This window comes from Peromyscus leucopus, chromosome 1 (genome assembly GCF_004664715.2).
Source record: "Peromyscus leucopus breed LL Stock chromosome 1, UCI_PerLeu_2.1, whole genome shotgun sequence".
In the NCBI taxonomy this organism is placed as follows: Eukaryota; Metazoa; Chordata; class Mammalia; order Rodentia; family Cricetidae; genus Peromyscus; species Peromyscus leucopus.
The window spans coordinates 163,169,364-163,197,161 of NC_051063.1; the positions used below are offsets into that span (position 1 = coordinate 163,169,364).

The 27,798-nt window shown below is 41.6% G+C and overlaps 1 protein-coding gene across 1 annotated transcript; it reads left to right on the forward strand.

The window, feature by feature from the left end:
- Nucleotides 1–3,479: 3,479 nt before the first annotated feature.
- LOC114681682 (zinc finger protein 569) lies at nucleotides 3,480–25,288 on the forward strand. The gene is given in 7 exon segments (XM_028855333.2): nucleotides 3,480–3,585; nucleotides 4,651–4,822; nucleotides 15,578–15,633; nucleotides 20,624–20,750; nucleotides 20,992–21,087; nucleotides 22,554–24,277; nucleotides 24,279–25,288. Coding segments are annotated over 5 exon segments (2,091 nt in total). The 5' UTR covers nucleotides 3,480–3,585; nucleotides 4,651–4,822; nucleotides 15,578–15,618; the 3' UTR covers nucleotides 24,408–25,288.
- Nucleotides 25,289–27,798: the final 2,510 nt, after the last annotated feature.

Genomic DNA, 27,798 nt, shown 5'->3' on the forward strand with positions numbered 1-27,798 from the left:
TGATCAGTTCACACTGTTAGTCCTTCTTAGGGAAAAGTCAATTGGGAAAACTACGAAGGCACACATGATTTTCATAACAGAATACAACTGATATATAACAAGCCAAGTAACACCAAAAGCTCCTTGGGATTTGGCTTCCTCTGGAGGAAATCCCTGACCCCTCCAGGTAGTGACTTTGCCATAACCAGCTGAGTTCTTATGATATATCCCTGTGGCCTGCAGCATTTAAGTTAACCCATATTTGTATTTATGCTTTACCACATGGTGGTACCTTTATTAGCATGGCATGTTCATCTCCTGCTCTCTCTGCATCTGACTGGCGACTCATCTCTCTGCCCTTCTTCCCACCATCCTTAGTTTGGCTGCCCTGCCTATACTTCCTGCTTGGATACTGGCCAATCAGCATTTTATTAAACCAATTCAAGTGGCAAACCTTTACAGTGTACAAGAGGATTATTCCACAGCAGAGGCCAGTCTGTTCTATATGCAGTGAGCAATGGCAAATTCAATAACAATAACATTAGGCAAGGAAAAAAAGAAGTGAACTATTGCTTAGAGTTCTATGCTCTATATGAAGTAAAGTAATGTTGCTTAAATATGTACACTATAATACCCAAAGCAAGGCCTGGAGAGATGACTTAGTAGTTAAGGGTATTTGCTGCTCTTGAAGAACTCTTGTGTTCAATTCTCAGCAATCACATGGAGTTGCTTACAACCACCTGTCACTCCAGTTCCAGGGAATCTGGTGCCCTCTTCTGGTCTCTCTGTGAACTGCATGCACATGGCGCAGTGGTACTTGCAGGCAAAATTCTCATACACATAAAATAGAAATAAATAAATCTGGCCCAGCAGTGGTAGCACACATCTTTAATCTCAGCACTCAGGAGACAAAAAAAAAGGCAGATCTCTGTGAGTTAGAGGCTGGCTTGATCTACAGAGTGAGTTCCAGGAAAACTAAGATTACACAGAGAAACCCCTGTCTCAAAAACTGGAGAGAGAGAGAGTTAAAAAAAACCCTTGTGCATCAAAGGGTATTATTAAGAAATTAAATGTTGTGGGCAAAGATGTGTTACATTTGTTTATGCTGCAGAACATTATTTTAACTATGTGTTACTTTTGTTTCTGCTGCCTTTGTTTAACATGTAAGGGTGTGTTACATTTGTTTATGCTGCATTTGTTTAATTATGAAAAAGATGTGTTGCTGTTTCACCTTGCCTGCCTAAGGCACCTGATTGGTCTAATAAAAAGCTGGACAGCCAATAGCTAGGCAGTAGAGGAATAGGTGGGGCTGGCAGGCAGAGAGAACAAGTAAGAGGAAGAATCTAGGCTCCAGAAGAGAGGGAAGAAGAGACGAGAGAATGAGGGAGAAAGAGAGGGACATGCCTGAGGCCAGAAGCCAGGCAGCTGCCAGCCAGACAGGGAGACAGCAGGAAAGTAAGATATACAGAAAGGATGAAAGGTCAAAAAGACTGAGGCAAAAGGTGGATAAAGAGAAACCGGTTAATTTAAGTTAAAAGAGCTAGCCAGAAATGAGCCTAAGCCAGGCAGAGCTTTCATAACTAATAAGTCTCTATGTCATAATTTGGGAGCTGGTTGGTATCCCAAGAGAAAAAGCCTGGTACAATGAAAAGAGAACCTACTCCTACAGCATGGATGAGTGTTTGTAAAGTATGTATCTAATAAAGGTTTCTTTTATGGTGATTGTTTTGTTGTACTAGAGATAAATCCCAGGGCCTTCTATATACAACGGAAATACTCTACCACCTGAATGACATCCCCAACTCCTGCTAAGGATTTAAATATATGAAAAACTCCAGCCAATAAGACAATCACAACCAACTAAAAAGAAAAAAGAGCAATGAATTTGAAAAGATGTTTCTCTAAAGAAGACATGCAATGTCCAACAAGCAGCTAAAAAATTGCCCGGTATCATTCGTAATTAGATTACTAGAGAATGAAAAGTGTGGGAAGAAAGGGGAAAGATAGAGAGAGGATGGCTAACTGGTACAAGGGTCAAGCTGACTAGTGAATGGCGCGGTGTCATGGAATTTAGTTAGTAAGTGTTGGAGCCCACTAGGTTTCCTAGTGGCTGTACCCAGCAGGACTGCATGGGAGGCTGATTGGACCATGGACTGCAGGTATTTGTAAGGGTCTAACTAGCAAGGGGAGGTCTTATGCTCCACCCCTTGGCATTGATCAAGTTCTGGGTCGGTGGATAAGGATTCAGGACCATTTGAGTCTATCCTGTGTTTTCTCTCTGTTTCTTTACTCTTCATTTCTAACTAAGTCTCTTATCCCTCATTCCTCAAAGTTCCTGGGGTAAATGAGTGTGGGGGCTGGTCCCCCACAAGTATGCAGACACTTCTGCCCAGCAATCACGTTTACAATCCTGGGTCTTCCGTCCAGGAACACTGTCAGAATCTAGGTTCTACAGCTATAGACAAAAGTATCTGTTTCTGACAAAATTGGAGGATCCCAATGAACATACTACCCGACCATGGTCACAACAGTGACTGCAAACTCACAAATTCAGTCATTGAACCTCAGGGTCTCTCAATTCCATAACTCCACACCCCAAGCCCATTGTCTAGTACACACACACACACACACACACACACACACACACACACACACACGCGTAGTCACATACGTGTAACTCCTCCTGCTTCTGCCAGCTACCAAAGAGTTTGTGTCTCCCCGGAGGACCACCCTTCTTGTAAAATCACGGAGAAAGCCCAGGAAAGAAACCAAAATAGCCGCTCCGTGGGTGAAAGGGGAAAAGTTTATTGCAAACCGCCAAAGCTGTCTCCTGGGAAAGCAAGGAGAATCAACAGGAAAAAGATTTTCAGAGTTAAATGGGAAGGAGAGAAAGGCAGCTTGTGAGCTGGGACTGAGGGAGCCTGGCCTTGACCTTGGCAAGTTAAAAGGCACCACAGGCATATGTTAATGGCAGAGCCACAAGCTCCTCTTGCCAGAGATACGGAGAATGACTGCTTTTTTTTTTTTTTTTTTCAAGCAAGAACTTTCTTCAAGCCCCTGAGGGAATGGGGGCTTTTGTCTAAATGCCAGACCTTGAGAAAAGGGCTGTGTTGAGGGACCAAACACCATGGAACTAAGTAAACTAAGTAAATCTCTTCTGAGGTTCTCAGAAGAAGCCAGGGCTGCTTTTCATTTGGGTGAGCGCAAGTCTCCGGCCGCGAAGGCCTCTGGGAAATGTAGTCCGGAGCAAGAAAGTGGCGGACCCATTCGGATTCCTCTCACTTGCAAGCTGCGGATCCAGGGCTGTGATTGCCAGGCCGCAGGGAAGCCGCTGTTCCAAACCCGTCCAGGCCCGGTGCAGGCCTAAGCCGATCCCCCGCTGGAGCGCCGCGCCCTCACCTGGGCCCTCTCCCAGCTCGAACACGGAAGGCCAGACCCGCCCGGCCTGCCGCGGGGCCCTCTGGGAAGTGCTACCCTGCGTCTAACGGACCGAGGTTTGTGGCGCTGCTCCTGGCCAGCCTTAGCCGTGCCGGGTCGCAGTCCCCCGGGTTGTGCGCCTCGGGTGGCAGCGGGGTGGAGGATCGCGGCCGGTGGCTGGGCTCGGCGGTGAGGCCCCAGGAAGCCGCGAGCCGGGAGGCCGGGACTCTTTGTGCTGGGTGGGAGCGAGGCCCTGTGGACCCGGGTGTGGATGGAGGATGCCAGCGGTCTGCAGCGGCCGTGGCCTCGGCGTGATGTGGCTGTGATTTGCTGGTTATCCTTTATGTGCCTTTACGAAAGGGGTGCACATGTGCATGACTGAGATAATGAATGAATGAGAAATTCTGTGGGTGGAAGTCAGGTAGGTAGGATTGTGAGTGGAGATGTGTGAAGACCGTGTTTGAACGAGTCGTTTGTAATTTAGTCGTTTATAATAATTGGAAATATAATTTTGTACGAAATAGTAGTAGCCCCAATGCATGACTATTTTCGTGCATTGACAAGCTGTCTTGTGCCCCCACTCCATTTCCCAAATACCAAGATACAGAAAATCCCAAAGAATAAAAATTATTCAGTTCTACTAGTCACACAGCTCTTGTCAAATATACTTCTTTACACTCTGTATGCGCATTATGTGCTCATATAAAGAGCATGGTGGCTTAAAAGAGCAGTCACATCATATATACAGTTCTGTAGCTTACCTCATTTAATAGATATTGTTAACGTATCGACATCAACAATTACAAATGTATACCATTTAAAATTTCCTTGGTATACATATATGCATCTGTCTCCTGAATAATTTGTGTCTTTTCAACCTCTTGAAGTTATAAACCAAGTTTATGAAGAACTGTTTGGTAATGCTCTAACTCATCTCCTCCTCCCCCCTTCCTTGGGGGTAAGCTTTTAGAAGTGGAATTGATACAGTAATAATCCTTATTAAAACTCCCTAGATCTAAACATTTGTTCCCAATGCAAGGTTCTAACATTCTACAATATTACTAAAATAATAGGCACATCTCTACTATTTCAGTAATATTGGAATAGAGATACACCCTAGATAGCAACAAATACTGTAAGTGATAATAATCCTTGTTAACTTCATAGTTACAAAATAAAACTTAGTTTGCAGTACTTATTACCAAAATCAAGCGTTTTGTGATTTGTTTTTCTAAAGTAATGTTCTATTTTCAGCTTTCATTTCCAGAGTTCTTCCTCTGCTGAGAGTCCTTTTATAAACTGAATGTTTATTGAATGTTGGATACATATCAGTCACAGTTTTTTGGTGCTTGGGATCCGGCAGTGAACAAAAGAACCAACCCCTCTGCTATCATGATACTCTCATTGCCGCGGGCCCGATAATAAAGTAAGTAAACCGAATATACCAAATGCTGAAAAATACTAAGAGAAGAAGTCAAAGAGGAGGATATTTAGAATTAGAGATGGGAAGAAGAGTTTTAGGTGGAGTGGCCAGGGAAGGGGTATTGAGAAGGATCGATAAGGAGAAGACGGAAGAGAAGGAGGTAGGCGTGCGTGTGTACAGCCGAGGGAGGATTGCTGCACACAGGGACAATGCAGTCATTCGGGTTTTGAGGTTTTCATGCCTGCTGGGATGAAAAACGCTGGTGCTGGCTAAAACAGCAAATGACTGGGAAGACTAGTGCGAGGTGTTAGAAGAAAGCGCAGTGGAGGGGAGGAGGGCAGAGGAGGTTGGGCTTTCTTGTCCTTAGTCATGATTTTGGCTTTTACCTTGAGTGAAATGGGAGGTATTTTGAACATGGGAGTAATAATAAATATACCTGCGTGATGGCAGCGTTGGCTGCTCTGGTGACAGTGAGTAGCTGGAAGAGGAATGAGGAAAGACCAGTTAGGAAACTTAGAAGACTTGCAGATCCAGGGCAACAGTGGTGGGAATGATGAGCGGTGCTCTCAATACCGTGCTCAAGCAGAGCTGCGGTAGTTGGATGGAAGGATGGATGCAAGGATGGACGCAGAATGTAGCTGTAACAAGACTGTACAGTGTTTGTTTGGTTAAGAAGTCGATTCTTTTTTTTTTTTTTTTTTTTCTGTTTTGGTTTTTTGAGACAGGATTTCTCTGTATAGTTGTGGCTGTCCTGGAATTTACTCTGTAGACCAGGCTGGCCTCGAACTCACAGAGATCTGCCTGCCTCTGCCTCCTGATTTCTAGGATTAAAGGTGTGCGCAACCACTGCCTGGCTAAGAGCTTGATTTTTGAGAATGGAGGAGAGTCTTCCTCAAGAAGATATGAGATTCTGGTTTGGGATATAATATGTGAAATGTGATATGCTCATTCAAATTGAAATGTCACGTTAGCAACTACATATACAAGTGTGACATTCAAGAATTCCTAGCATATAAATGGTACTGAAAACCAGAAGAATGAATGAGATCACTTAGAACAGATGGAAAAAGATAGCGGTGAAGGACTGATTTGAGGGTTACTCTAACATTATGACATCTGAGGGATAGTAGAGAATTAATAAAAATGTCTGACAGACCCGCTAGAAAAGTCAGGAAACTGGGTGAATGTGTTATTCTGGAGACAAGGAATGAGTCCATCTTAGTGAAAACTGTCAAACACTACAGACGGGTACTGAAGGCTAAGAAAGAAGCATTGGATTCATTGGTGGCTCTGAGAAACATTTCAGTGGATCATGGAGCCAAGGAGAACTAGAGAGGAAAAAACGGGAGAGATCAAATCCAGATAGCTCTTAAGAAACCCACCCCCCACACCCACTAAAAAATAAAGGTGAATATGATCAAAATACACTGGATGAAAGAACTAATCAAAAACGAGGGAGGAATGTGTCTGTCCTTAACTAGAGCCTGGAGGATCAGAGCGCAGAGTGTGCCTTAGCTTGGCGCATGCTCACACTATCCCGAGGAGAGAAGGAAGAAGTCACTGGACCAGAGACAGGCCGGCAAACAGATAGCTTGGAAGCTCCTTCAACTTTATAGCTGACTGATGGAGACCCGGCCTGACCCGCTGGGAGAGGGGAAAGAGCTGTTAGGGGTTTGAAGGGAAAGCAAAGCAAACACAAAACTGGGTAATCACTTAAGCGAGCAGGGATAACGTGAAAGAGAAGTGAGGAAGGCTTAAGTTAAAGTAATTGATCGTATTTTCTGATTGTGGATTTTTAAAAAGTGTTATTTTTTTAATTTGTGTGTACGGGTGTTTTGTCTGCATGTATGTCTGTGCCTCGTGTGTGTGCAGCGTCCTTGGATCCTGTGGAACTGAAGTTATAGACAGGTAGAGCTGTGTGTGTGCTGGGAGCCCACCCTGCAAGAGCAGCACGTGCCCTACCCGTGGGAGCCGTCTCCCCGGCCCCGATGGTCTCAGTACAGCACGTGCCCTACCCGTGGAGCCGCCTCCCCGGGCCCAGTGGTCGGTGCAGCACGTGCCCTACCCGTGGAGCCGCCTCCCCGGCCCGGTGGTCAGTTTGAACTGAGCAAACAAAGGAATGAGACTAGGAAGGAATAAAGGACAATGAAAAGTTGGTGGAGTCCTGAAGGGGCTGAAATAAGGTGACAGGAAGGAGATTTTTCAGTTTTGGTTGTCAGATGTCTTGTAAACAGAACCAAAGGAGCCGGACATGATGGAGGCAGGGAGATGACCAGGTTAGCCTGGGCTGCATGGCAAGGCTCAAAAAACAAAAGTAATAACTGGACTGTCATTGCTACTGTTATTTCCGCTGCTTTTACTAACTGAAATATTTTCCTAAAGAAAAAAAAAAAGCCCTCATCAATTCTTTAGTTAGGGACAGTTTGCACAAGAAAGAGGGAATGAATAGACTTTTCCTTCTTTATAGGATTTAAGGACATTGTATTGGTTCTCTGTTTCCCCCGCTACTATCCTTCCCACTGCCTTTTCTAGACAGGGTTTCTCTTGTAGCCCAGGCTGTCCTGTAACTCACTCTGTAGACCAGGCTGGCCTCGAATTCACAGAGATCTGCCTGCCTCTGCCTCCCAGGTGTTAGGATTAAAGGCGTGTGCCGCCGCCGCCGCCGCCGCCGCCGCCACCACCGCCACCACCAGGCTTTCTCTCTCTCTCTCTCCCTCCCCCTCCTTCCCTCCCTCCCTCCCTCCCTCCCTCCCTCCCTCCCTCCCTCCCTTCCTCCCTCCCTAGTTGTCTTTGTGTGCATCATGTATATGCAAGTGCTTTCAGGGGCCAGAAGAGCTGTGCAGTCTCCTGGAACTAGTTACTTACAGGTGGTTGTAGCCATCCAATGTGGGTGCTGGGAATTGAATCAGGGTCCTTTGCAAGCGCAGCATATGCTCTTAACCACTGAGCCATCTCTCCAGCCCCAGTTTTTAAATTTGTTTTCTTGTTTGTTTTTTAAAAGATTAATTTTTATTTATATATATGAGTGCTATGTCCACGTGGTTTCTGCACACCAGAGGAAGGCATTGAATCCCATTATAGATGGTTGTGAGCCACCATGTGGTTGCTGGGAATTGAACTCAGGACCCCTGCAAGAGCAACCAGTGCTCTTAACTGCTGAGCCATCTCTCTAGACCTTAAATTTGTTTTTTAAATAAGCAAAAGTAAAGTGAAAGTTTATTTCAGGACAGCAGTGAAATAACCATATTTACCATGGTGACTTTACCTATTTTAAGTATGATATTTATTTTAGCTCATTTTTATGAGCTTGGATAAACTTTTGTTTCTATTTTGTCTTTTTTTTAATTTGAGATGGTGACTCTGTGTTGCTCAGGCTGTCTCACTCAGAGCTCATGTGACCCTCCAAGGCATGGCCTGTTCAGTACTGGGACTGATTGAAGGCATTAGTGTCATAATTGCTCATTAAATTTTTATATAAAAAATAAATTTTAGAAGTCAGATTTCATATAGCTTTTGTTTGCATTATTCCAAGTGTCACCTTTGTGCATAAGTTAAAAGAACATACAGTGACTTACCTTTCTCCCAGGAAGTATCCATTGGACTGGAGCCTTTGTCTATCCCTCAGAGCTCCTGGAGAGAGGATTCTGACAGGCGCTGGCAGGCCTCTTCATTTATATCTAGCCAGGAGCGAGTGTCCAGAGTCCCTGGTTCTTGCATTTTCCCATCTCTCTATTTTCATCAGAGCTTAAAGTAGTTTTCTTGTGGACATAGATTGTTGTGGGATATTTGTTTGCATTGACACTCTGAGACTGTCAATAAAGTTTAGCTTCAAATTATCCATAGAAGTTTTGGAGGACCCAAGATACAGATTGAGGAACACAGGAAGCAGTCGAAAGGGGCTTAGAAAGATTCATAGGCCTTTTGGATCAAGGAAGGAGAGAGAGAGGAGGCCACTGGTCACTTCTCTGCCACTTCTGTGATTCAAGGGGAACTTTATTGTGAGTCTTGAGTGTCAGTGTGAACAAATATCCCACAACAGTAGGTAGGTAGCTCTGTCTTTTGTGTGATGAGATTAACAACAATTCCCTTGGTAGTGGGCTAATATCCACCACCTTCCTAATTGTTGAGATTAACAACACTTCCTTTGGTAGTAGGCTATCACCCACTACCTTCCTAATTGTGCTTGTCTGTTCTTTGGCCCCGGGGTTTTTTGTTTTTGTTTTTGTTTGTTTGTTTTTAAAGATCTATTTATTTATTATGCAGTGTTTTGTCTGCATGTATACCTGCTTGCCAGAAGAGGGCACCAAGTCTCATTATAGATGGTTCTGAGCCATCATGTGGTTGCTGGGAATTGAACTCTGTGCCTTTGGAAGATCAGTGCTCTTAACCTCTGAGCCATCTCTCCAGACCCTGGTTTTACTCTTTTATTTATATTTTCTTTAAAAAACACAGAGTATTGCCCCAGAATTTTCAATATGTATTTTTTTTTAACTCATCTTGGTTCACTTTGAAGAAGAGCTGCCTTGTCCTGTACACAGCACAAGAGCTGTTTAACTGTGTGGTCTTTGTTGCTCCTTCCCACATTTTATGGCACTTTGGTCATTGACGTCATTCATTCTGTGCTATAATTAGCTATATTTATATGTACTATAATTAGCTAACACATTGTTATTGCTATTGTTTTAAGTAAGCATTTGTCTCTAGATCAATTAATGAAGGACCCAAGAACGTCTTTTCTTTCACCTGTATTGTCCCATTACAGGATTGCCCTTGTCATTTGCCATCACTACAAGCATTACAGCTTGGATGGAGAGGTGTCCTGGCAGCTGGGAGCCAAGGAATACCACAAAGCCACACTGCACAACAAACCTCACACGAGACTTATTGGGAAGGAAAAAAACAGAAGGCTGGCTGTCTCTGCTTGTGCAAGAAACATCATCAAACTGAACAGGATACAGGGCTTATATAGAGTTTCTTGGGAAGGGGGTAGAACTTTCCAGGGTGGAGATTTTATGTCCAGAGATTGGGCTTTATACTCTGTAGGGTAGAGGCAGGGTCCAGCAGTTAGAGTTTTGTGTGAGTGGATCCTGGCAGTTAGAGGTCCTTGGGGGAGAGGCCTGGCCACTCATATGGCTCAAGGGGTTCCTCCTTTTCTGTTTATTATTGATAACAATTAGGTCACAAGAAAAGGGGCTATATTATCATTAGACTATTTCTTGCTGAAGCAGGGTGTTGAAGTCCTTTGGGTGAAATCTTTACTATCAGGGTATAATCGGGAGTTGCTGGCCTCTGTCTGTGCAGCTAGAGGCTGGTAATTCTGTAATAGCAACTGATTAAAAGTCTGGTTAGAGATCTTTCACATCTGTTGTTAAAGAAATTTAGACAAGAAGTTTATAAGGCAGGGTGTGACTAGTAGGATTAAGAAAAGCAGGAGAAAGGAGATATCAAAAAGGGTGGTATCCAATTGCATATTGGACTGTCAATAGCCACTAGCTAGAGGCACTGAGCTGTTTTTTACATTTTTGGAAGATCCAGCTGGAGTTGCTGCTGGATCTTGTCTTTTACTATATCTGACTGGTTGATATAGAAACAATATTTATCCCTGAAGAAGAGACAAAGACCACCTCTTTCTGCTGTTAGTGAATCTAATCCTTGCTAATTTTGTAGCACTTATGGTGGCCCAGTGAGTCTATTTGGCCCTGGAGGGTAAGGATGGTCTGAACTACCTGTTGGAGATCCTGAGTGAACTGAGAGGAAAACTGATGGTCAATAGCTAGGGAAGTAGTCAGTCCTGGGTTTTGGCACCAAGTATAAGTGTTACAGCTCTGCAGAGAAAGGTTATAGCTACAGCCTGGAAGGAGAAGCTATCCTGGCCGTTCCTGTAGCTGTGTTCCAGTGGGAGAGGTTTCCCCAAAGGAATCTAGCAATCCTGCTCTTCTCCGAGACAGCCATTACAGCTCAGCTCTGCCCCACTCTGCTAAGTTTCCCCACAGAGACGTCCATTGCTTCTCTGCTCTGGTGAAAATTGTTACTTCTCTGCTCCACTCAGCTAAGGGGGACACCCCCTCAGGAATGCAGCAGTTTGCTCTAGCTTTGGAGAAAGCTGTTACTTCCCTGTCCCACTCCACTCCAGTGAAAGAAGGTCTTCATTCAAAATTCATTCAAGAGATTTATTGGGAGGGAGGAATCCAGAAGAGTGGCTGCCTCTGCCAGGGTGGAAAAAGGCAGCTCCCAACCGACCAGGCACAGGGCTTATGTAGGGCTTCATTTTCCAGGGTGAAGGGTGGGAATTGGCCAGATTTCAATCCCTGGGCTTGGACAAACTCAGAGATTGGCTGGATTTTGTTCTCAGGGATTGGTTGGTTTTCCTGCTCAGGGATTGGTTGGTTTTTCTGCTCAGGGATTGGTTGGTTTTCCTGCTCAGGAATTGGTTGGATTTTGTACTGAGTTGGTCAGGGACAGAGTGTGTTTCTTTGGCTCTGGCTTCAGGGCCAGGGTGTGTTTCTTTCACTGGCTCTGGTCTCATGGCCAAGATGTGTTTCTTTGGCTGGCCCTTTTACTCTACAACTACATTGTCCAGTCCTAAGATCTTCTTGCCTCTGCCTGCAAGTGCTGGAATTTACCAGAGTATACCACCATGACCAACTAAAAAACTTTACCATTCTTTGAAGGAAGATCTGCTTGATAGATTCCCCCAGGTTTTGTTTGAGAGAGTTTCTCTATGTCCTTCACTGTTGAAAGGTTGATTTTTCTGGACAGACAGTTCTGGGTTGGTGTTTTCTTCTTCAGGCAAACACTCCCTGTACTCTGTTTGGTGTCTGTGTTTATTTTTAAGACTGCTATAGTCCTTTCCCTTTTTTTTTTTTTTTTTTTTTTTTTTTGGTTTTTCGAGACAGGGTTTCTCTGTGTAGTTTTGCGCCTTTCCTGGAACTCACTTGGTAGCCCAGGCTGGCCTCGAACTCACAGAGATCCGCCTGGCTCTGCCTCCCGAGTGCTGGGATTAAAGGCGTGCGCCACCACCGCCCGGCCCCTTTTTTCTGTGTTGTTTTTTTGCTGGCTTTTTTATTTTCAGTCTGCCATGCTTATGTGTGTGTTGTCTTCCTACACCACACTGATATTCTCTGAGCTTTTTAGGACTGTGACCAGATCTGCTGTTTGTAATATTCCTGTAGATTATTGCTTAAAACACTTCTCCTTTTGGCAATTCTTTTGCATGTGTAGTATCTATGTATCATGTGCTTTAATATTGTCTCATAGTTTGGTTATTCTCCATTGTTTTGCATTTATGCTTAGACAATATCTGTTGGCATATCTTTAAACTCACTAATGTTTTCCCTTGATTTATTAATTCTGCTGGTCAGCACAAAGATATTTGTTTCTGTTCAAATGTTTTTTTTTTTTTTAATCTATAACATCCCTTTTATTTCTTAGTTTCCATTTCTTTGCTGATTTCCCCAAGTTTCCATTAGAGTCCCCATCATACTAATCATGGTGTTTTCAAACTCATTTCACAAACTTTACTGCATCTTTTCATGTGAGTTACTGTGCTTTGTCATGAAACATCAAGTCTTATAGCAGTCCATACCATAAATACTTCATAGTATTAGAGACCCTGACAGGTCAACAAATAATACTATTGCAGGTGATACAGCCACAGCCTGGGAGCTTAGGGAATGCAGGACTCTAAGTAAGCCAAGAAGTGAGGTCGTTTTGACTTTAGGAGCAGCAGACTGATCAGCAGTCGGGGAATGGTTTCTGGGCATGGGAACAGGATGTGCAGTGTGGACTTTTAGAAAGGCATATCATTATATATAGCTGGAGTTTAACTTCAGGAGTGAAAGAGGCCAGCAAGGCATTGAGGAATAAATCTGTAAAAGGAGCCATTGATTGAATTTAAGCAGGAGAACATTTTATAAGTAAAAAATGTATAAGATTTATATTATTTCATATGTATGTGTGAGGTCTTGCATGTATGTACATGTACCACGTATGTGGTTAGTGGCCTTGGAGGATTTTGGAGCCTCTGGAGCTGGAGTTGCAGGCAATTATGAGTGTCCAGTGTGGGTGCTGAGAACTGCACCTGGGTCTTCTGCAAGAATAGCAAGTGCTTTTAACCACTGAGCTACCTCTCCAGCCTCAGTATAAAATTCCTGATTAAATTGTGGGATTTAAAAATTAATTTTGAAAAGGGTATCATTAAAATTATTGGGGATATTTGAATATGTAGATTTGAAAAGTATGAGTGTATGTGTGTTTGTATGTGCATGTTGGGGGCTGCTCACAGAGGCCAGAAGAGGGATTCCCTTGAGCTGGAGTTCCAGGCCATTGTGAGACACCTGATATGGGTTCTGGGAACCAAACCCAGGTCCTCTGGAAGAGCAGCCAGTGCTCTTAACAACTGAGCCATCTCTCCAGACCCATGACTATATAGATTTTATTATTTTACCAATTTTTTAATGTTTTTGGTGTAATAGTGGCATTGTGTTTATGTGGGAGAATTTCTTTAGTTTTTAACAGGTATAAGCTAGAGATAAGAGTGAAGGTCAAGTATTTAGAGAAGGAATGAGACCAAATGTAGCAGATGAAAGCAAGCTCTAAGTGAATGTTTCCACAGCCTTTGTATAGAGCTTCTAAAAGTGAAAATGAGCCAAGTGGTGGTGGTGCATGCCTCCAGCTCTTGGGAGCCAGAGGCAGGTGGATCTCCAAGTTCGAGGCCAGCCTGGTCTACAGACTGAGTTCCAGGACAGCCAGGGCTCCACAGGAGAACCTGTGGGGGGTGGGAGGTAGTGGAAATGAATACAAATTGAGGGGAATTAGAGGAGAATGCATATATAAGTTCATAATGTAAACTAGAGGAAAGGAAGGAAATAGGTAAGCTATTTTAGGAAGCACATCCCTCACTTTTAACCTATCTAGAGGGATACTTTGCATGTTGGCTACTGTGGAGTTCTGTTACCTTATGTTTAACAAATGTCAGTGGGGAGCTTCTTTCTCAAATGCAAAGACTCTTGGTGTCCCCTCAGAGCAAGAGAAAGCTTATAAACAAACTCTAGTTCTTTTCTTGTAGGCTTTGTTTTGAAAAAGTTTATCTTGTTTATTGTAAAGTAGAGCTTTTCTTTTGTTGGTGCGAATTGATTGAGTGAATGATTGAGACTGGCCTCAACCGTAGCCAGGGTGGCCTTGACCTAATGGAGACCTTCCTGCCTTGACCTCACAAATGCTGGGAGTGCAGGCCTGTGCCACCACCCTCACTTAAAATTTAAAAATGCAAGAATATACTTAGGCATGCACATTACATACAAACACGTGTGTGTATTCAAAATAGACAGGTGACTTCAAGTGAGAAGTAAGCCTCTTTTAGCCTGTTTTCTGCCCCACACCTGTCCCTCCTCTGCTGAGGCCAGTGCTGTTTTCCTGCCTCTTGTTGACATGGAATCTTGGGCTGTTTAGTGTTTGGATGGGGGACAAGAGGACTAGACTGTTCGTCTTCCCAGAGGAGCTTTGCTGCCGTCCCTGGCTTTTCCTCTGAGCTGTGGGTGACCTCTCTCTGCATGCCCGCCTTAAGGTTTCGGCCTCGTGCCCCTTGCTGCCTTAGTCTTTCCGCCAGCTTGGTAATTTATGTAATTGTGCTCCTCTTCCCAATGCTTTCATACAGAAATGTTGTTTTCAGTGAGAGGTTTCGAGGTGCATTTCCCTAAGTCTCTGGGCTTCCTTTCTTCCCATCACGGTAATCTAGCATCAGAAATATCCGTGTACTTTGCATCCTGATATCTTTATTAAATGAAACTTTGCTTTGTATAGCCTTTTATTTCCTTTTGTAGTAATGAGAATTGAACCTAGGATCTTGAAGGTGCTAGGTAGGTGCTAGACCACTGGACTGTTCTCTAGCCCTTTAAAACATCATTTACTTATTTTATTATTTATTTATTTGTCTATCATCTATCTATCTATCTATCTATCTATCTATCTATCTATCTATCTATCTATCTAGGCAAGCTTAAGTTGCCCAGGCAAGCCCTGGGCTTGAAATCCTCCTGCCTCTGACTGATTTGTATATTCTTAGATGTGTTTGTGTGTGTGTGTGTGTGTGTGTGTGTGTGTGTTGAATCTTCATGTAAATATGAAAAAGAAAGTCTGCTTTGTAGCGCGGCGGCTGATGATAAAGTTTTATAGTCACAACTTGAGAAAAGTTTTCAAAACTATAAGTATAGATATGACAGGAAACTGCCTTGTTTTGTCTTGTTAAAACACCAGTAAGAGAATTTAAGGAGCTTAGACTAGAGACAGAAAAAGTAAGAGCAAGTTCAGTCTCTGTGTCTGAGAGTTTGCAGCACATTTTTAAAGATAAGCAAACCGAGTGCTCTTAACCACCAGTACTTCTGATACACCTTACAAACATGAACCTTCCAGTCCTGGAAACACGCCACCTTACTTGTTACCTTCCCATTTAATTTTTTCCTTTGTAAATGTCTCAGCACACCAAGAGAGCCGGCATGGCTTAGCAGTCTCCTGATTGTCCTGGGGCTATGCTCTCAGAGCTGCGGATAAAGTCCTGGGCATCCCCCCTGATGTGCCCCTGCTCTCCCACCCCACCTCAGCCCCGACCATCTTTCTAGTGACCCTCGTGGTATTAACCCCTCAGTGATCTGACTATTTCCCCACTTTCTGTTGGAGCCCAGAATGATTGTAAGTTGTAAATACATATTCCTGAAGCCACAAAGGCAACTGTGTGCTAATGACTTCCGTTCTTTTTGCCAGCTCAGCCTGCTCAGGCCGCCCCTCCCTAACCGGAAGAGGAAATGACTGAGTCTGAGGTAAATATTAAATAGTGTCTTGTCCTGTGCTTGTACATGCAATTTAAGGGCACTGCAGTAAAAAGTCTGTATACATAAGACATTTTTTTTTCTTCAAAGGAAGTAGCATTAGAAGTTTAAAACTAAGGGAGAGTTCAGATGTGGTTGTTTTATGAAGTCCATTCAGAGAGATTAAAGCTGAGCCTCAAGTTTTGGTTTCATTCTTTTTTTTTTTTTTTTTTTTTAATTCTTTTTGGTTTTTCAAGACAGGGTTTTTCTGTGTAGCCCTGGCTGTCTTGGAACTCTCTTGGTAGACTCAGGCTGGCCTTGAACTCATAGAGATCTTCCTGCTTCTGCCTCCTGAGTGCTGAGATTAAAGGCGTGCGCCACCCCTGCCCGGCTAGTTTCATTCTTTTAGGTAAAGAAAACCATGGCACAAGTTGATTACATCACTTTCATTATACATGAGGCTAAAACCAATAATTTCCTCACAGAAATAAGCCTTTCATTGGCACATGGGTCATGAGAACAACACTGTGTGGCTCCTTACAGTTGATAAACCTGCAGTTTTGTTTGTCTTGACTAAAGATGGAGCAATATTGTCAAAGTTGTCCAGAATTGGAAGGCTCACAAATAAACATCAACAGCAAAATAAACACAGCCTAGTGCTATGTACAGTGGGCACTGCACAGCAGTGAGGGAGTGTATGTAAACACTGTGCAGTGGGTACTGTAGCAGTGAGGGAGTGTATGTAAACACAGTGTGCAGTACTGTGCAGCAGTGAGGGAGTGTATGTAAACACAGTGTGCAGTGGGCACTGCACAGCAGTGAGGGAGTGTATGTAAACACAGTGTGCAGTGGGCACTGCACAGCAGTGAGGGAGTGTATGTAAACACAGTGTGCAGGGCTGCACAGCAGTGAGGGAGTGTATGTAAACACAGTGTGCAGTGGGCACTGCACAGCAGTGAGGGAGTGTATGTAAACACAGTGTGCAGTGCTGTGCAGCAGTGAGGGAGTGTATGTAAATGCAGAATAGTGTGTCTAAAGTCAGAATAGTGCCCTGGGTATGGCAGTATATGTTTATAATCCAGACACTTGGGAGGTGAAAACGCCGAAGCTCAATGTCAACTTTGTCTACTTAGCAAGTTCAAGGCCAGCCTGGGTAATGAGATCATTACCTACTCCACATCAACAAAGTCAGAACAGGCTACCTCTGAGAGAGTAGAAGGTTGCACATTCACTTATTGAAGACAGCTTTATTTGACTTTATTTGCTAGGTGGACATGTTGTAAGTTATAAAAATGTCAGGCTGTGCACGTAAGACTTTCAGGTATTGAATTATTGACTGTGACCCTCACTTCATGGCATCTTTGTCTCAGTTGAGGTAAATACTGAAGGATTCTTTTCCTCAACCGTGTTTCCATATCTGCCAGCTTCTTCTACTTCTAATTTTTGCCTCAGGCACACTGAGATAATTTTCAGAGTGAACACACTGTGTAGGCAGCACAGAGTCAAGAAATAGGATTGTTGCCAGCGAGATGCTCAGAAAGGAAAGGCACTGGTCACCAGGCTTGAAGGCCTGGTTCAGTCTGGGCCCCATGTGCTGAATGGAAAGGACTGTCATATAATCCATGGGATCTGTCTGTCTCTGGCTTAATTTACTTAATTGAACACAGATTCATCCATGTTCAATTGTTACATCTAGTTGTAGCTCAGTTTCTTCCATTCAGCTAACAAATTTGCTTTTATTTATACATATGCTGACAAGTATTTCATTGGTTTTATTTTTAGGAATTATAAATGTGAAAAATGTGAAATTTCTTATAAATGCCAGGTTGTGCATAAAGTCCATTGCTATGGAAAACAGTTTTCTAAAGTGATTGTTCAAAATGACACTGTGTTGGAGAGCACTCAGTCACCCCAAGGAACCTTCTTGAGTGTTGTTATTGGCTTGGCTATGGTACTGGGGGTTGAACCCAGGGCACCACGCTTGAGTACTCTACAACTGAGCCAGGAGCCAAAGGTTTTGTGTGCATGTACACGTTAAGGTGCCCTTAGAGTCGAAAAGAGGGAGTCAGGTCCTCTGAGCTGGAATGGCAGGCAGTTGTGTGCTGGAACTGAATCTGGGTCCTCTGGGAGTTCTCTTAATCACTAAGCTGTCTCTCCAGCCCTATTGAATGCATTTTCTGTATTTACAAGCTTGCCTTTTCAACATAATAGGGATTCATTTGTGGTAAAGGAGAAACTCAGAACTTGAATACATAAAAATCATATTCTTGTCAGGCATGATGACTCACTTATGCCTTTAACCACAGCACTTAGGAAGCAGAGGCAGGAGGATCTCAATGAGTTAAAGACTACCTTGTTTATATAGTGAGTTTCGGATCCTGTCTCCAACAAAACAAAACAGCAAAAATACAGCAAAACAGAAAACAAAATCCCTTTCTTCTTTTTATATAGTCACCTAAATTAGATGGAACACAGCAGCGAGCCCCAAACTAGAGTTCTTCTAGAGACAAGTCAACACCTCATGTGTTAAATCTTGCACAGCAGTTGCCAAAGCCATTTTGCTACAACAAATTTAAAGTTTTTTTAAAAAATTATTTGTGTATGTCTGTGTGTCTGAGCATATCTACGTGTGTGTGTGTGTGTGTGTGTGTGTGTGTGTGTGTGTATACAGATGCAGGAAGAAGGTATCAGATGTGATCCTCTGTGTCTTGCTGTCTGGTTTTTTTTTTTTTGGTTTTTCGAGACAGAGCCGTAACTCATTCTCTAGCCCAGGCTGAACTCACAGAGACCCACCTGGCTCTGCCTCCCAAGTGCTGGGATTAAAGGCGTGCACCACCACCACCTGATGCTGTCTGTTTTTAGAGGCAGGATCTCTACCTAAAACTGGTATTCTCTCAGCTAGGCTGGAGCCTTCTGTCTCTGCCCTCCTCAGAGCTGAGTTACAGGCATGTTTGGGATATCTGGCTTGTTATATGTGCCATGGTATCTGAACTCAGATTCTCATGATTGAGTAGTAAACACTCATAACTGCTGAGCCATCTCACCAGCTCTAAGGGAGATTTTTTTTCCCCCTTTTATTGAAAATAGATTTTTTCTGACATAATTATCCTGATTATAGTTTCCCCTCTCTCTACTCCTCCCAGCTCCTCTCCCCCTCCCATCTTGATCCACCCCTTTCTTTCTCATTAGAATACAAAACAAGCTTCTAAAGGATTATATGATATGATATAACAAAAACTAACACATTGGAATGGGACAAAAGAAAGAAAGAAAAGAGCCCAAGACAAGGCACAAGAAATATACAGAGGCACAGGTATAGATACAGAGACCCACTCATTTGCACACTCATGAATCTCATGAAAACTTTAAACTGGAGACCATACTATATACCCGAAGGACTTGTAGGATAAAAAGAGAAAAAATATATATAAAAGATAAAAGTAAAAAGGTAAAATTAAGCTGGGCATAGTGGCACACACCTTTAATCCCAGCACCCAGGAGGCAGAGGCAGGCAGTTTCTTGAGTTCAAGCCCAGGCTGGTCTACAAAGTGAGTTCCAGGAAAGCCAGGGATACACAGAGAAACCCTGTGTCAAAAACCCAAAACTGAAAGGGGGAGCAAAAAAAGCCCTGACACAACATTATAAGACAAGGAATCTCCAAAGGTGCCATTGAGTTCCTTTTCTGTCGGCTATCTATTGCTGGCCATGCAGCCTACCCCTAAGAGTAATTTGTTTCTGCAGTGAGACTCTAGGGGAGATTTTATTATTACATCAATATCACTGCTTGTTCTAGATCTTTTTAAATTGTTTATTTCATGTTAATTTAATTTTGATAGATTATATGCATATAAAAATTCATCCCTGTTTTTAGATTTTTCCAATTTAGTGGATATGCTTTTAAGGGATGTACTAGTGATTTTCTGAATTTCATTTGCATATGACTCCCTTTTTAACACCCTCTGTTGGTGAGACTCTTCATAGAGGTTTTGATTTGATTGCTCTGTTCTTCATTTCCAGTATTTCAGTTTGGGTTTTCTTCAGTATTTCTGTCTTCTTTTTTCTTGAGACAGGGTTTCTCTGCGTAGTTTTGGTGCCTGTCCTGGATTTCGCTCTGTAGACCAGGCTGGCCTCGAACTCACAGAGATCCATCTGGCTCTGCCTCCTGAGTGCTGGGATTAAAGGCATGCGCCACCGCTGCCCGGCTTATTTCTGTCTTATTCAGAATCCCTCTTTCATGTCACCCATCCTTATTGTATTCAGCTGTTTGTGTCCTCGGGATTTTTTTTTCAGGAGTTTATTTTGTTCTTTAAGTTGAACATACTTATCCTTCTTTTCAGTTATTTTTTGGATGTCATTACTATAGAGTAATACTTTTGAAGGAGTTAGGTTTCCTTGGTTTTTCTTGTTTCTTGTGTGGAGACTTGTACATCTGGAGCTAGATTATTGGTTGAATTTATTTCTTATTTAACTTACCCTTATTTTTTAGGAGTGGGTGTCTCTTCATGGTCTTCCCTGTGAAGGGTATCAGGTTGTTATTATCACCTGGCAGAACCAGGAGTGGTGGTGGATAGAGTCTGGGTAGGTGTGCTGACCTCACTTATGGAAGGTTCAGGGCAGTTGCACCCCAGAAACTGTGGTTACCAGTATGATGGGTAGGATTGAGGCTTCCTGGACATACTGAACCCACCAGGACAACAGGCAAGGCTAGAACCTCCCTAGTTCACTGGGGTAACAGTCAAGGCTTTGCTCATCAGGTGTGATGTCATTTTTCTTTATGGCTGAACAAAATTCTATTGTGTATGCATACCACTGGCTCTATTTTCTAGTAAATGACCATAACTGCCAAATATTGCTAATGATATTTGGTTTGGTTTGTTTAAAAAACAGGCAATGTTTTTTGTAACCTCTTTTTTTCTGAATAATATCTGAACAAGATTTATTATGTTTTTCCTGTGTCATTAAAATGGATAACTTCAGGTTGAGTGTAAGTATGTTGTTACAGGGAACAGTGACATTCAAAGATGTGGCTATTGATTTCACCCCAGAAGAATGGAAGCAATTGGATCCTACTCAGAGGAACCTATATCGGAATGTGATGTTAGAAAATTATAACAACTTAATCACAGTGGGTAAGTAATGCCCTTTTTCTAAAATAGATGGAATGTTTCAATGTTGGTGAGTTTTGTCTTGAGATGCCTTTGTTTGTGCTCCTGTCTGTGCTTCAGTGTCAAAGCAAAATCTTTGGTCATATTTCAGGGTACAACATTCCCAGAAGTCAGAATACCTGGCTTCCACAGGCCTATCTCAATTCCTGAATTGTCTTTTGTTACTAGTGTGTATACCCGAATCAATATCCTTTCCCTCTGACAGGCTCTCCAGTCACCAAACCTGATGTGATTTTCAAGTTGGAACAAGAGGAAGAGCCATGTGTAGTGGAGAAAGAAGTGTTAAAGAGACACTATCCAGGTTAGTGGGAGGGAATCAGACAGGTGAGGAGAGAGGAACAATAAATGACTAATCTCTCTGAGATGTTTCCCAAGGTATTTTTCTAAAGCATGTAGACTTGTGTAGTAACAGTGTGAACACTTAAAAACTAAGATGTCATTTCCCTTTAAAAAATTTTAATTACATTTTTATTTGTGCATATGTGCACATGTGTGTGGATGCACATGTGCTATGGTACACATGTGCTATGGTGCACATGTGGAGGTTAAAGGACAAGTTGTACCCTTGAACTTGGGTCACTAGGCTTAGTGGCAAATGCCTTTATCTGTTGAGCCATTTCATCAGCTCAAGGTGTTATTTTTCAATACTATGAATTTTTGCGAGTGTGCATGTGTGTGTGTGTGTGTGTCTGAGTTGTTTTTGAGTGTGTGCTGGAGCATGTGTGTGTGAAGACATGCATGTGGAGGACAGAGGATAACTATATTCTGAGGTACTGGCAGTTGGGACTGTATTATATCTTTTTGGCAGCACACAGTTGGACTAAGATTGTTATTGTTGTATTGAGATAAAGTCTCATATAGCAAAAGCAAGTCTTGAACTTGCTATGTAGCTGAGACTGGCCTTGAATTACTGATCCTTCTGCCTCCACCTCCCAAGGGCTGAACTTAGGAGGCATAGTCTACAATGCTTTGATATTGTGTGTTCATTTTGAGTTTTCATGCAATCTTTGGGTATTTCTTACTAATTTTTCCTTAAATTTTTTCAAATTCCTTTATAGGCAGTTTTCTTTTTTATTATATTTCCTAAATAGTTATTTATGTATATGTGAAAGTTATTAAAATTAATATTGCTTTCTTTCACATAAAACAAAGATGATTGAATGTCTAGATATCTGCTTCTACCCACACTTCCTTTCTTGGAATTTCCTTCTAAAAACTGTGGAGATAAGAGATATATGTGGGGCTGGAGAGATGGCTCAGCAGTTAAGAGCACTGGCTGGTCCTCTGGAGGACCCAGGTTGGATTCCCAGTACCCACATGGCAGCTCACAACTGTCTGTAACTCCAATTCCATGAGATCTGATGCCCTCTTTAGGCTTCAACAGGCACCAAGTATGCACATGGTGCACCTAAATGCATGCAGGCAAAACACCCATATACATAAAATGGTTTTAAGATTAAATTAAAATAGGAGAGATATGCATTTGAGATTTTTTTTTTTTTTTTTTTTTTTTTTTTTTTTTTGATTTTTCGAGACAGGGTTTCTCTGCGTAGCTTTGCGCCTTTCCTGGAGCTCACTTGGTAGCCCAGGCTGGCCTCGAACTCACAGAGATCCGCCTGGCTCTGCCTCCCGAGTGCTGGGATTAAAGGCGTGCGCCACCACCGCCCGGCTGCATTTGAGATTTAATTGGAATTTTTTTCAAGTATACTTGGTATTTCAATATTTGAAAAGAAATCACCAGTGATATTTATTTGCTATCTATTTTAGGAGAAATTTGGGCAATTGATGAGCATCAGAAAACCCAGAACAAACTCTTGAGACAAGATTTCAAGGAAACAGTGACTGATGAAGCCAATGAATGTTCTAAGAAATTTGCAAATACATTTCCTCCAAATGCAGATTCCATTCCTTCCAGACATAATCTCTATGAACATGAGTGGTTTGGAAAGTCTTCAGAAGATAATCTTGATGATCACAATGATGTTAAAAGCCCAATGACAGAAGAACATTTTGAATATGATGATGCTACGAAATCATTTAATAATAGCTCGCCCTATTTTGTAGTGACCCCCTTTAAATGTAACCATTGTGGAAAAGGCTTCAGTCAAACCTTGGACCTTATTAGGCACCTGAGAATTCACACAGGTGGAAAACTCTATGAATGCCACCAATGTGGAAAAGGATTTAGCCTCAAGGAAAAACTTATTAATCATCATAAACTTCATAGTAGGGAACAGTGTTATGAGTGTAATGAATGTGGGAAAACTTTCATTAAAATGTCAAATCTCATTAGACATCAAAGAATTCATACTGGAGAGAAACCGTATGCATGCATGGAATGTGGGAAGTCCTTCAGCCAGAAATCTAATCTGATTGATCATGAAAAAATTCATACTGGTGAGAAACCTTATGAATGTAATGAATGTGGAAAATCCTTCAGCCAGAAACAAAGCCTCATTGCACATCAAAAAGTTCACACTGGGGAGAAGCCTTATGCATGTAATGAATGTGGAAAAGCCTTCCCTCGAATTGCTTCCCTTGCTCTTCATATGAGAAGTCATACAGGAGAAAAACCTTATAAATGTGATAAATGTGGAAAAGCCTTTTCTCAGTTTTCCATGCTTATTATACACGTAAGAATCCATACAGGTGAGAAACCCTATGAATGCAATGAGTGTGGAAAAGCCTTCTCTCAAAGCTCAGCACTAACTGTACATATTAGAAGTCACACAGGTGAAAAACCCTATGAATGTAAGGAATGTAGAAAATCCTTCAGCCATAAGAAAAACTTCATTACCCATCAGAAAATTCACACTAGAGAGAAACCTTATGGATGCAATGAATGTGGGAAAGCTTTCATTCAGATGTCAAATCTTGTTAGGCACCAGAGAATTCATACAGGAGAAAAACCTTACATATGTAAGGAATGTGGCAAAGCTTTTAGCCAGAAATCAAATCTCATTGCTCATGAAAAAATTCATTCTGGAGAGAAACCCTATGAGTGTAATGAGTGTGGTAAAGCCTTCAGCCAGAAACAAAACTTTATTACACACCAGAAAGTTCATACTGGAGAGAAACCTTATGATTGTAATAAATGTGGTAAAGCCTTTTCTCAGATTGCATCCCTTACTCTTCATTTGAGAAGTCACACAGGAGAAAAGCCTTATGAATGTGATAAATGTGGGAAAGCCTTCTCTCAGTGCTCACTACTTAATTTACATATGAGAAGTCATACAGGTGAGAAGCCTTATGTATGCAATGAATGTGGGAAAGCTTTCTCTCAAAGAACTTCCCTTATTGTGCATATGAGAGGCCACACTGGTGAGAAGCCCTATGAATGTAACAAATGTGGAAAAGCCTTTTCCCAGAGCTCGTCCCTTACTATACACATACGAGGTCACACGGGTGAGAAACCCTTCGACTGCAGCAAATGTGGAAAAGCCTTCTCTCAGATCTCATCTCTTACTCTTCATATGAGGAAACACACAGGAGAAAAGCCCTATAATTGTATTGAGTGTGGCAAAGCTTTCAGCCAAAAGTCACACCTTGTTAGACACCAGAGAATCCACACTAACTAGAAACTCCGTGAACATTGTGAATGTGGGGGCTGCCTACCAATGAAATAACCACCTCATAGCACATACTACATGATCCGTTCTAGAGCAGAAAGCTATGAATATAGGAAAGCCTTGTGAAGAACCCATGCATTTATTAGAGAATTCTCAGTGAGATGACCAATCATATGAGAAAACTGAGAAACTGAACAAACCAGTTGATAGCTAATCAGTATTCTCATTCAAATCTGACAGACAATATCTGCTGAGTATCAGCATACTTGAGCTCCTTGCCAATGCATGAAGCAAGATAAGAAGATTGGAAAAAGCAGAAAAGTAACCTTTTATAGGCAGTATGAGACTATGAAAAAGTAGGTTATGTATGATAATGCATAAATAAGAAAATCTAAGATAATTAGGTGACATGTCTACAAAGTTACAAAACTTGCTGATGGTTACAAAAGAACACTTGAAAAATAAAGTTAGAAAATTATAAAAAATACAAGTACTCTTCCAATTTTCTACCTTTGCTATACCTCCACTCAAAATTTATACATCAGTTGTAAGGAAATTCATGAAATGATTTCAGAGTAATACAGCAAGGCAAAGGACCACAAATGGGAACAAAAATTTTTTGACAAAACTAGGGAAGGTGATCACTACTAGATATCATTACATTATTTAAAGTTTTTTCTCATTTAAATTCTTTTGAGCGAATAAAGAAACTACTGGAAACAAATTGAGGATTAACATAGAAATTCAAGACTTGGCCAATTTGTGTATGGTTAATGCTACCGAAATCATTGGAGTAAGTGTCTAGCCTATTCAGTATGTGTGAAATTCATATGACCCAAACACGTTAATTCTCAACCATACATATATGAAATCAATGAGGCTGATGAGATGGTTCAGCTGATAGGGTGCTTGCTGCCAAGCCTGATACCTGACTTTGATCCTCAGAATCCACATGGTGGAAGGAGAGGTCACTGACTCCCACAGTTGTCCTCTGACCTCTAATGGCACACCATGGCACACATGTCCACACACACACACACACACAAAAATAACCCAAATAGAAAAGGTAAAATTCTAAACTATGATGGAAATAAAGTAGAATATGTTGCTTTAGAATAAGAGTATTTAAAAAGAACCCATAAACATGGAATCGTCTATTTTAATGTATTAGACTCAGAAGCACCCTTGTATGTGTGCAAGCAGATATCTATCAGTATGTTCCTGGAATCATGGTTTGTTTTGCTCTAAATTGTATGTAATATGTCCATCAACATAGATCAATATGTTTATTTCTATGATAGGATACTATACTGTAAAATATACAAAATTCACATGGATAGATCACAATATTTTGAGAGGGAAAAGCAAAATACACAATAAAACATGGTATAATATTTGTAACTTAATAAACCAGTTCAAGGAACAGTATTGGATGTTACTCATGGGTCCATTTATGATATTAACTGCCTTTGAGGATGTAGAAGGTTTCATGGGAGTTGTTACATTGATCTGTAATACTTCTTTAATAAAAGGATGAAAGCAAATATTACAGTGCTGACAAGTCTGGTTGTCAAAATTAGTTCTGAAAATTTAAAGCTTGTCTTCAATTGCCTGCTTTTTCTAAAGTAAGTCAATCGGTGCAGGAAGCATGGACTTATAGAATCAATTTTAATAGCATTTATGTGTTATTTTATATTTAGTCCTCTTTATACCAACAAGCTTGACTGAAGATGCTTTGTTTTCTGTTTTGGTTGATGTTTCCCCAAAGACTCATGTGTTGAGAGTTTGAATCCTAAAACAAGTGTTCATGGGTGATTTCGTCATGATGTTCTAACCTCTTCAAATGTTTAACCCACTACTGGATTCCTAGTTGATACTGGAAGGTGGAAGCTGTAGGAGGTGATACTTAGTGAGAGGAAGTAGGCCACCTGAGGCATGCCTTCAAAAGGGGTAATACGTTTCCCCCTCATTTCAGTTGATTTTCTTAGACCTTCTTGTATCAGTAACAGAAGGCTGGCTCACATTCTTTGTAACATTGATTGGTATAATGCAAATCAACAGTATACAACATTGAAGGCCCGTTTTAAAATTGTAAATCATGTTATCTTTTACATAGTTCTTTCCCTAGTTAAAAGCAGTAGAAAAACAGAAGACATTATTTGTTGGAAATACTCTCAATTTTAAAGAAAAGGTCCAGTTGCATTTGGGTTGGTTTTGAAGAGAAGGAGAGGAACTATGCACAATGCTAGATGGGGTTAGCAGCCTCTGGAGCCAAGGGCCAGTAACAGCATCAGAGCAGGAGCAAAGTTCAGCGTATCTCAACAAAGCTTTTTTGAGTGTCTATATTTAGTTCATTTGTATTTGGCAAATTTAGAGAAAACACTATATTATTTATTCTATCCTGATGAGTCCAAAGCTCTCTACCCAATTTACCTTCTTTCATAACTAAGGAAAACTATAACTATGACTAGTCTTCAACTCCATCAAAGACCCCAGAAAGGTGAAATGTTACCTAACAACAGGGACATTTGGGTGCCTGGACAGTAACCGTAGGTTCTTCTGTAACATTGGGGTATTCAACTTTGGCCTACAGGCCTAGTATATCTGACAGACATTTATGAGAAGCTGGGAATTTTGAAGAACTGTCCTACCTTGTCTTGGCAAAGTTTGGCAGTCACTTTTTTTTTTTTTTAACCTCCTTCTGGTCCAGTTTGGCCAGTATGCTGTCGGCAATTGAGGCATGGGCAGTTTCTTTGCCCAAATGGCTACCTTTTGCCATAAAGAAAGCAACCTCCATATGGAGGTTCTTTGATGCCTATCATCATCTTTTAAGTAAATGGGTGCTGTCAGGAGCAGACTGTATGAAATGTTGTGGAATAATCCTCTTTTGCACTGTAAAGATTTGTCACTCAAATTGCTTTAATAAAAAGCTGACAGACCAGTAGCTGGGCAGGAAGTTATTTGGGAAAGCCAAGCTGAAAATGATGGGAAGGGAAGGGCAGAGTCAGGAGTCACCAGCCAGATGCAGAGGAAGCAAGATGAGAATGTCATACTGAAAAAAGTTATCAAGCCACGTGGCTAAACATAGATGAGAATTATGGTTTAATTTAAGTGTAAGAGCTAGTTAGTAGTAAGCCTGAACTACCAGCTAAGCATTTATAAGTAATATTAAGCCTCTGAGTTATTTAGGAAGTGGCTGATGGGTATTGGAGAGTTTCTGGCAGGACCGAAATTTTTACTTACATATGGTGCTCCAACATGATGCTCATACATCCACATAAAGCCTGAAAGAGCTTAAAAGATAGACATGAGAAAATAAACCTAAAGTAACTACAAGACACATGACATATATTTCACCTGCTCAAACATAAAATAAAAAATTATATTTGGCTGGTTTGTGTACAAAACACAGTTAATATTTATATTAATACACATATATGTTT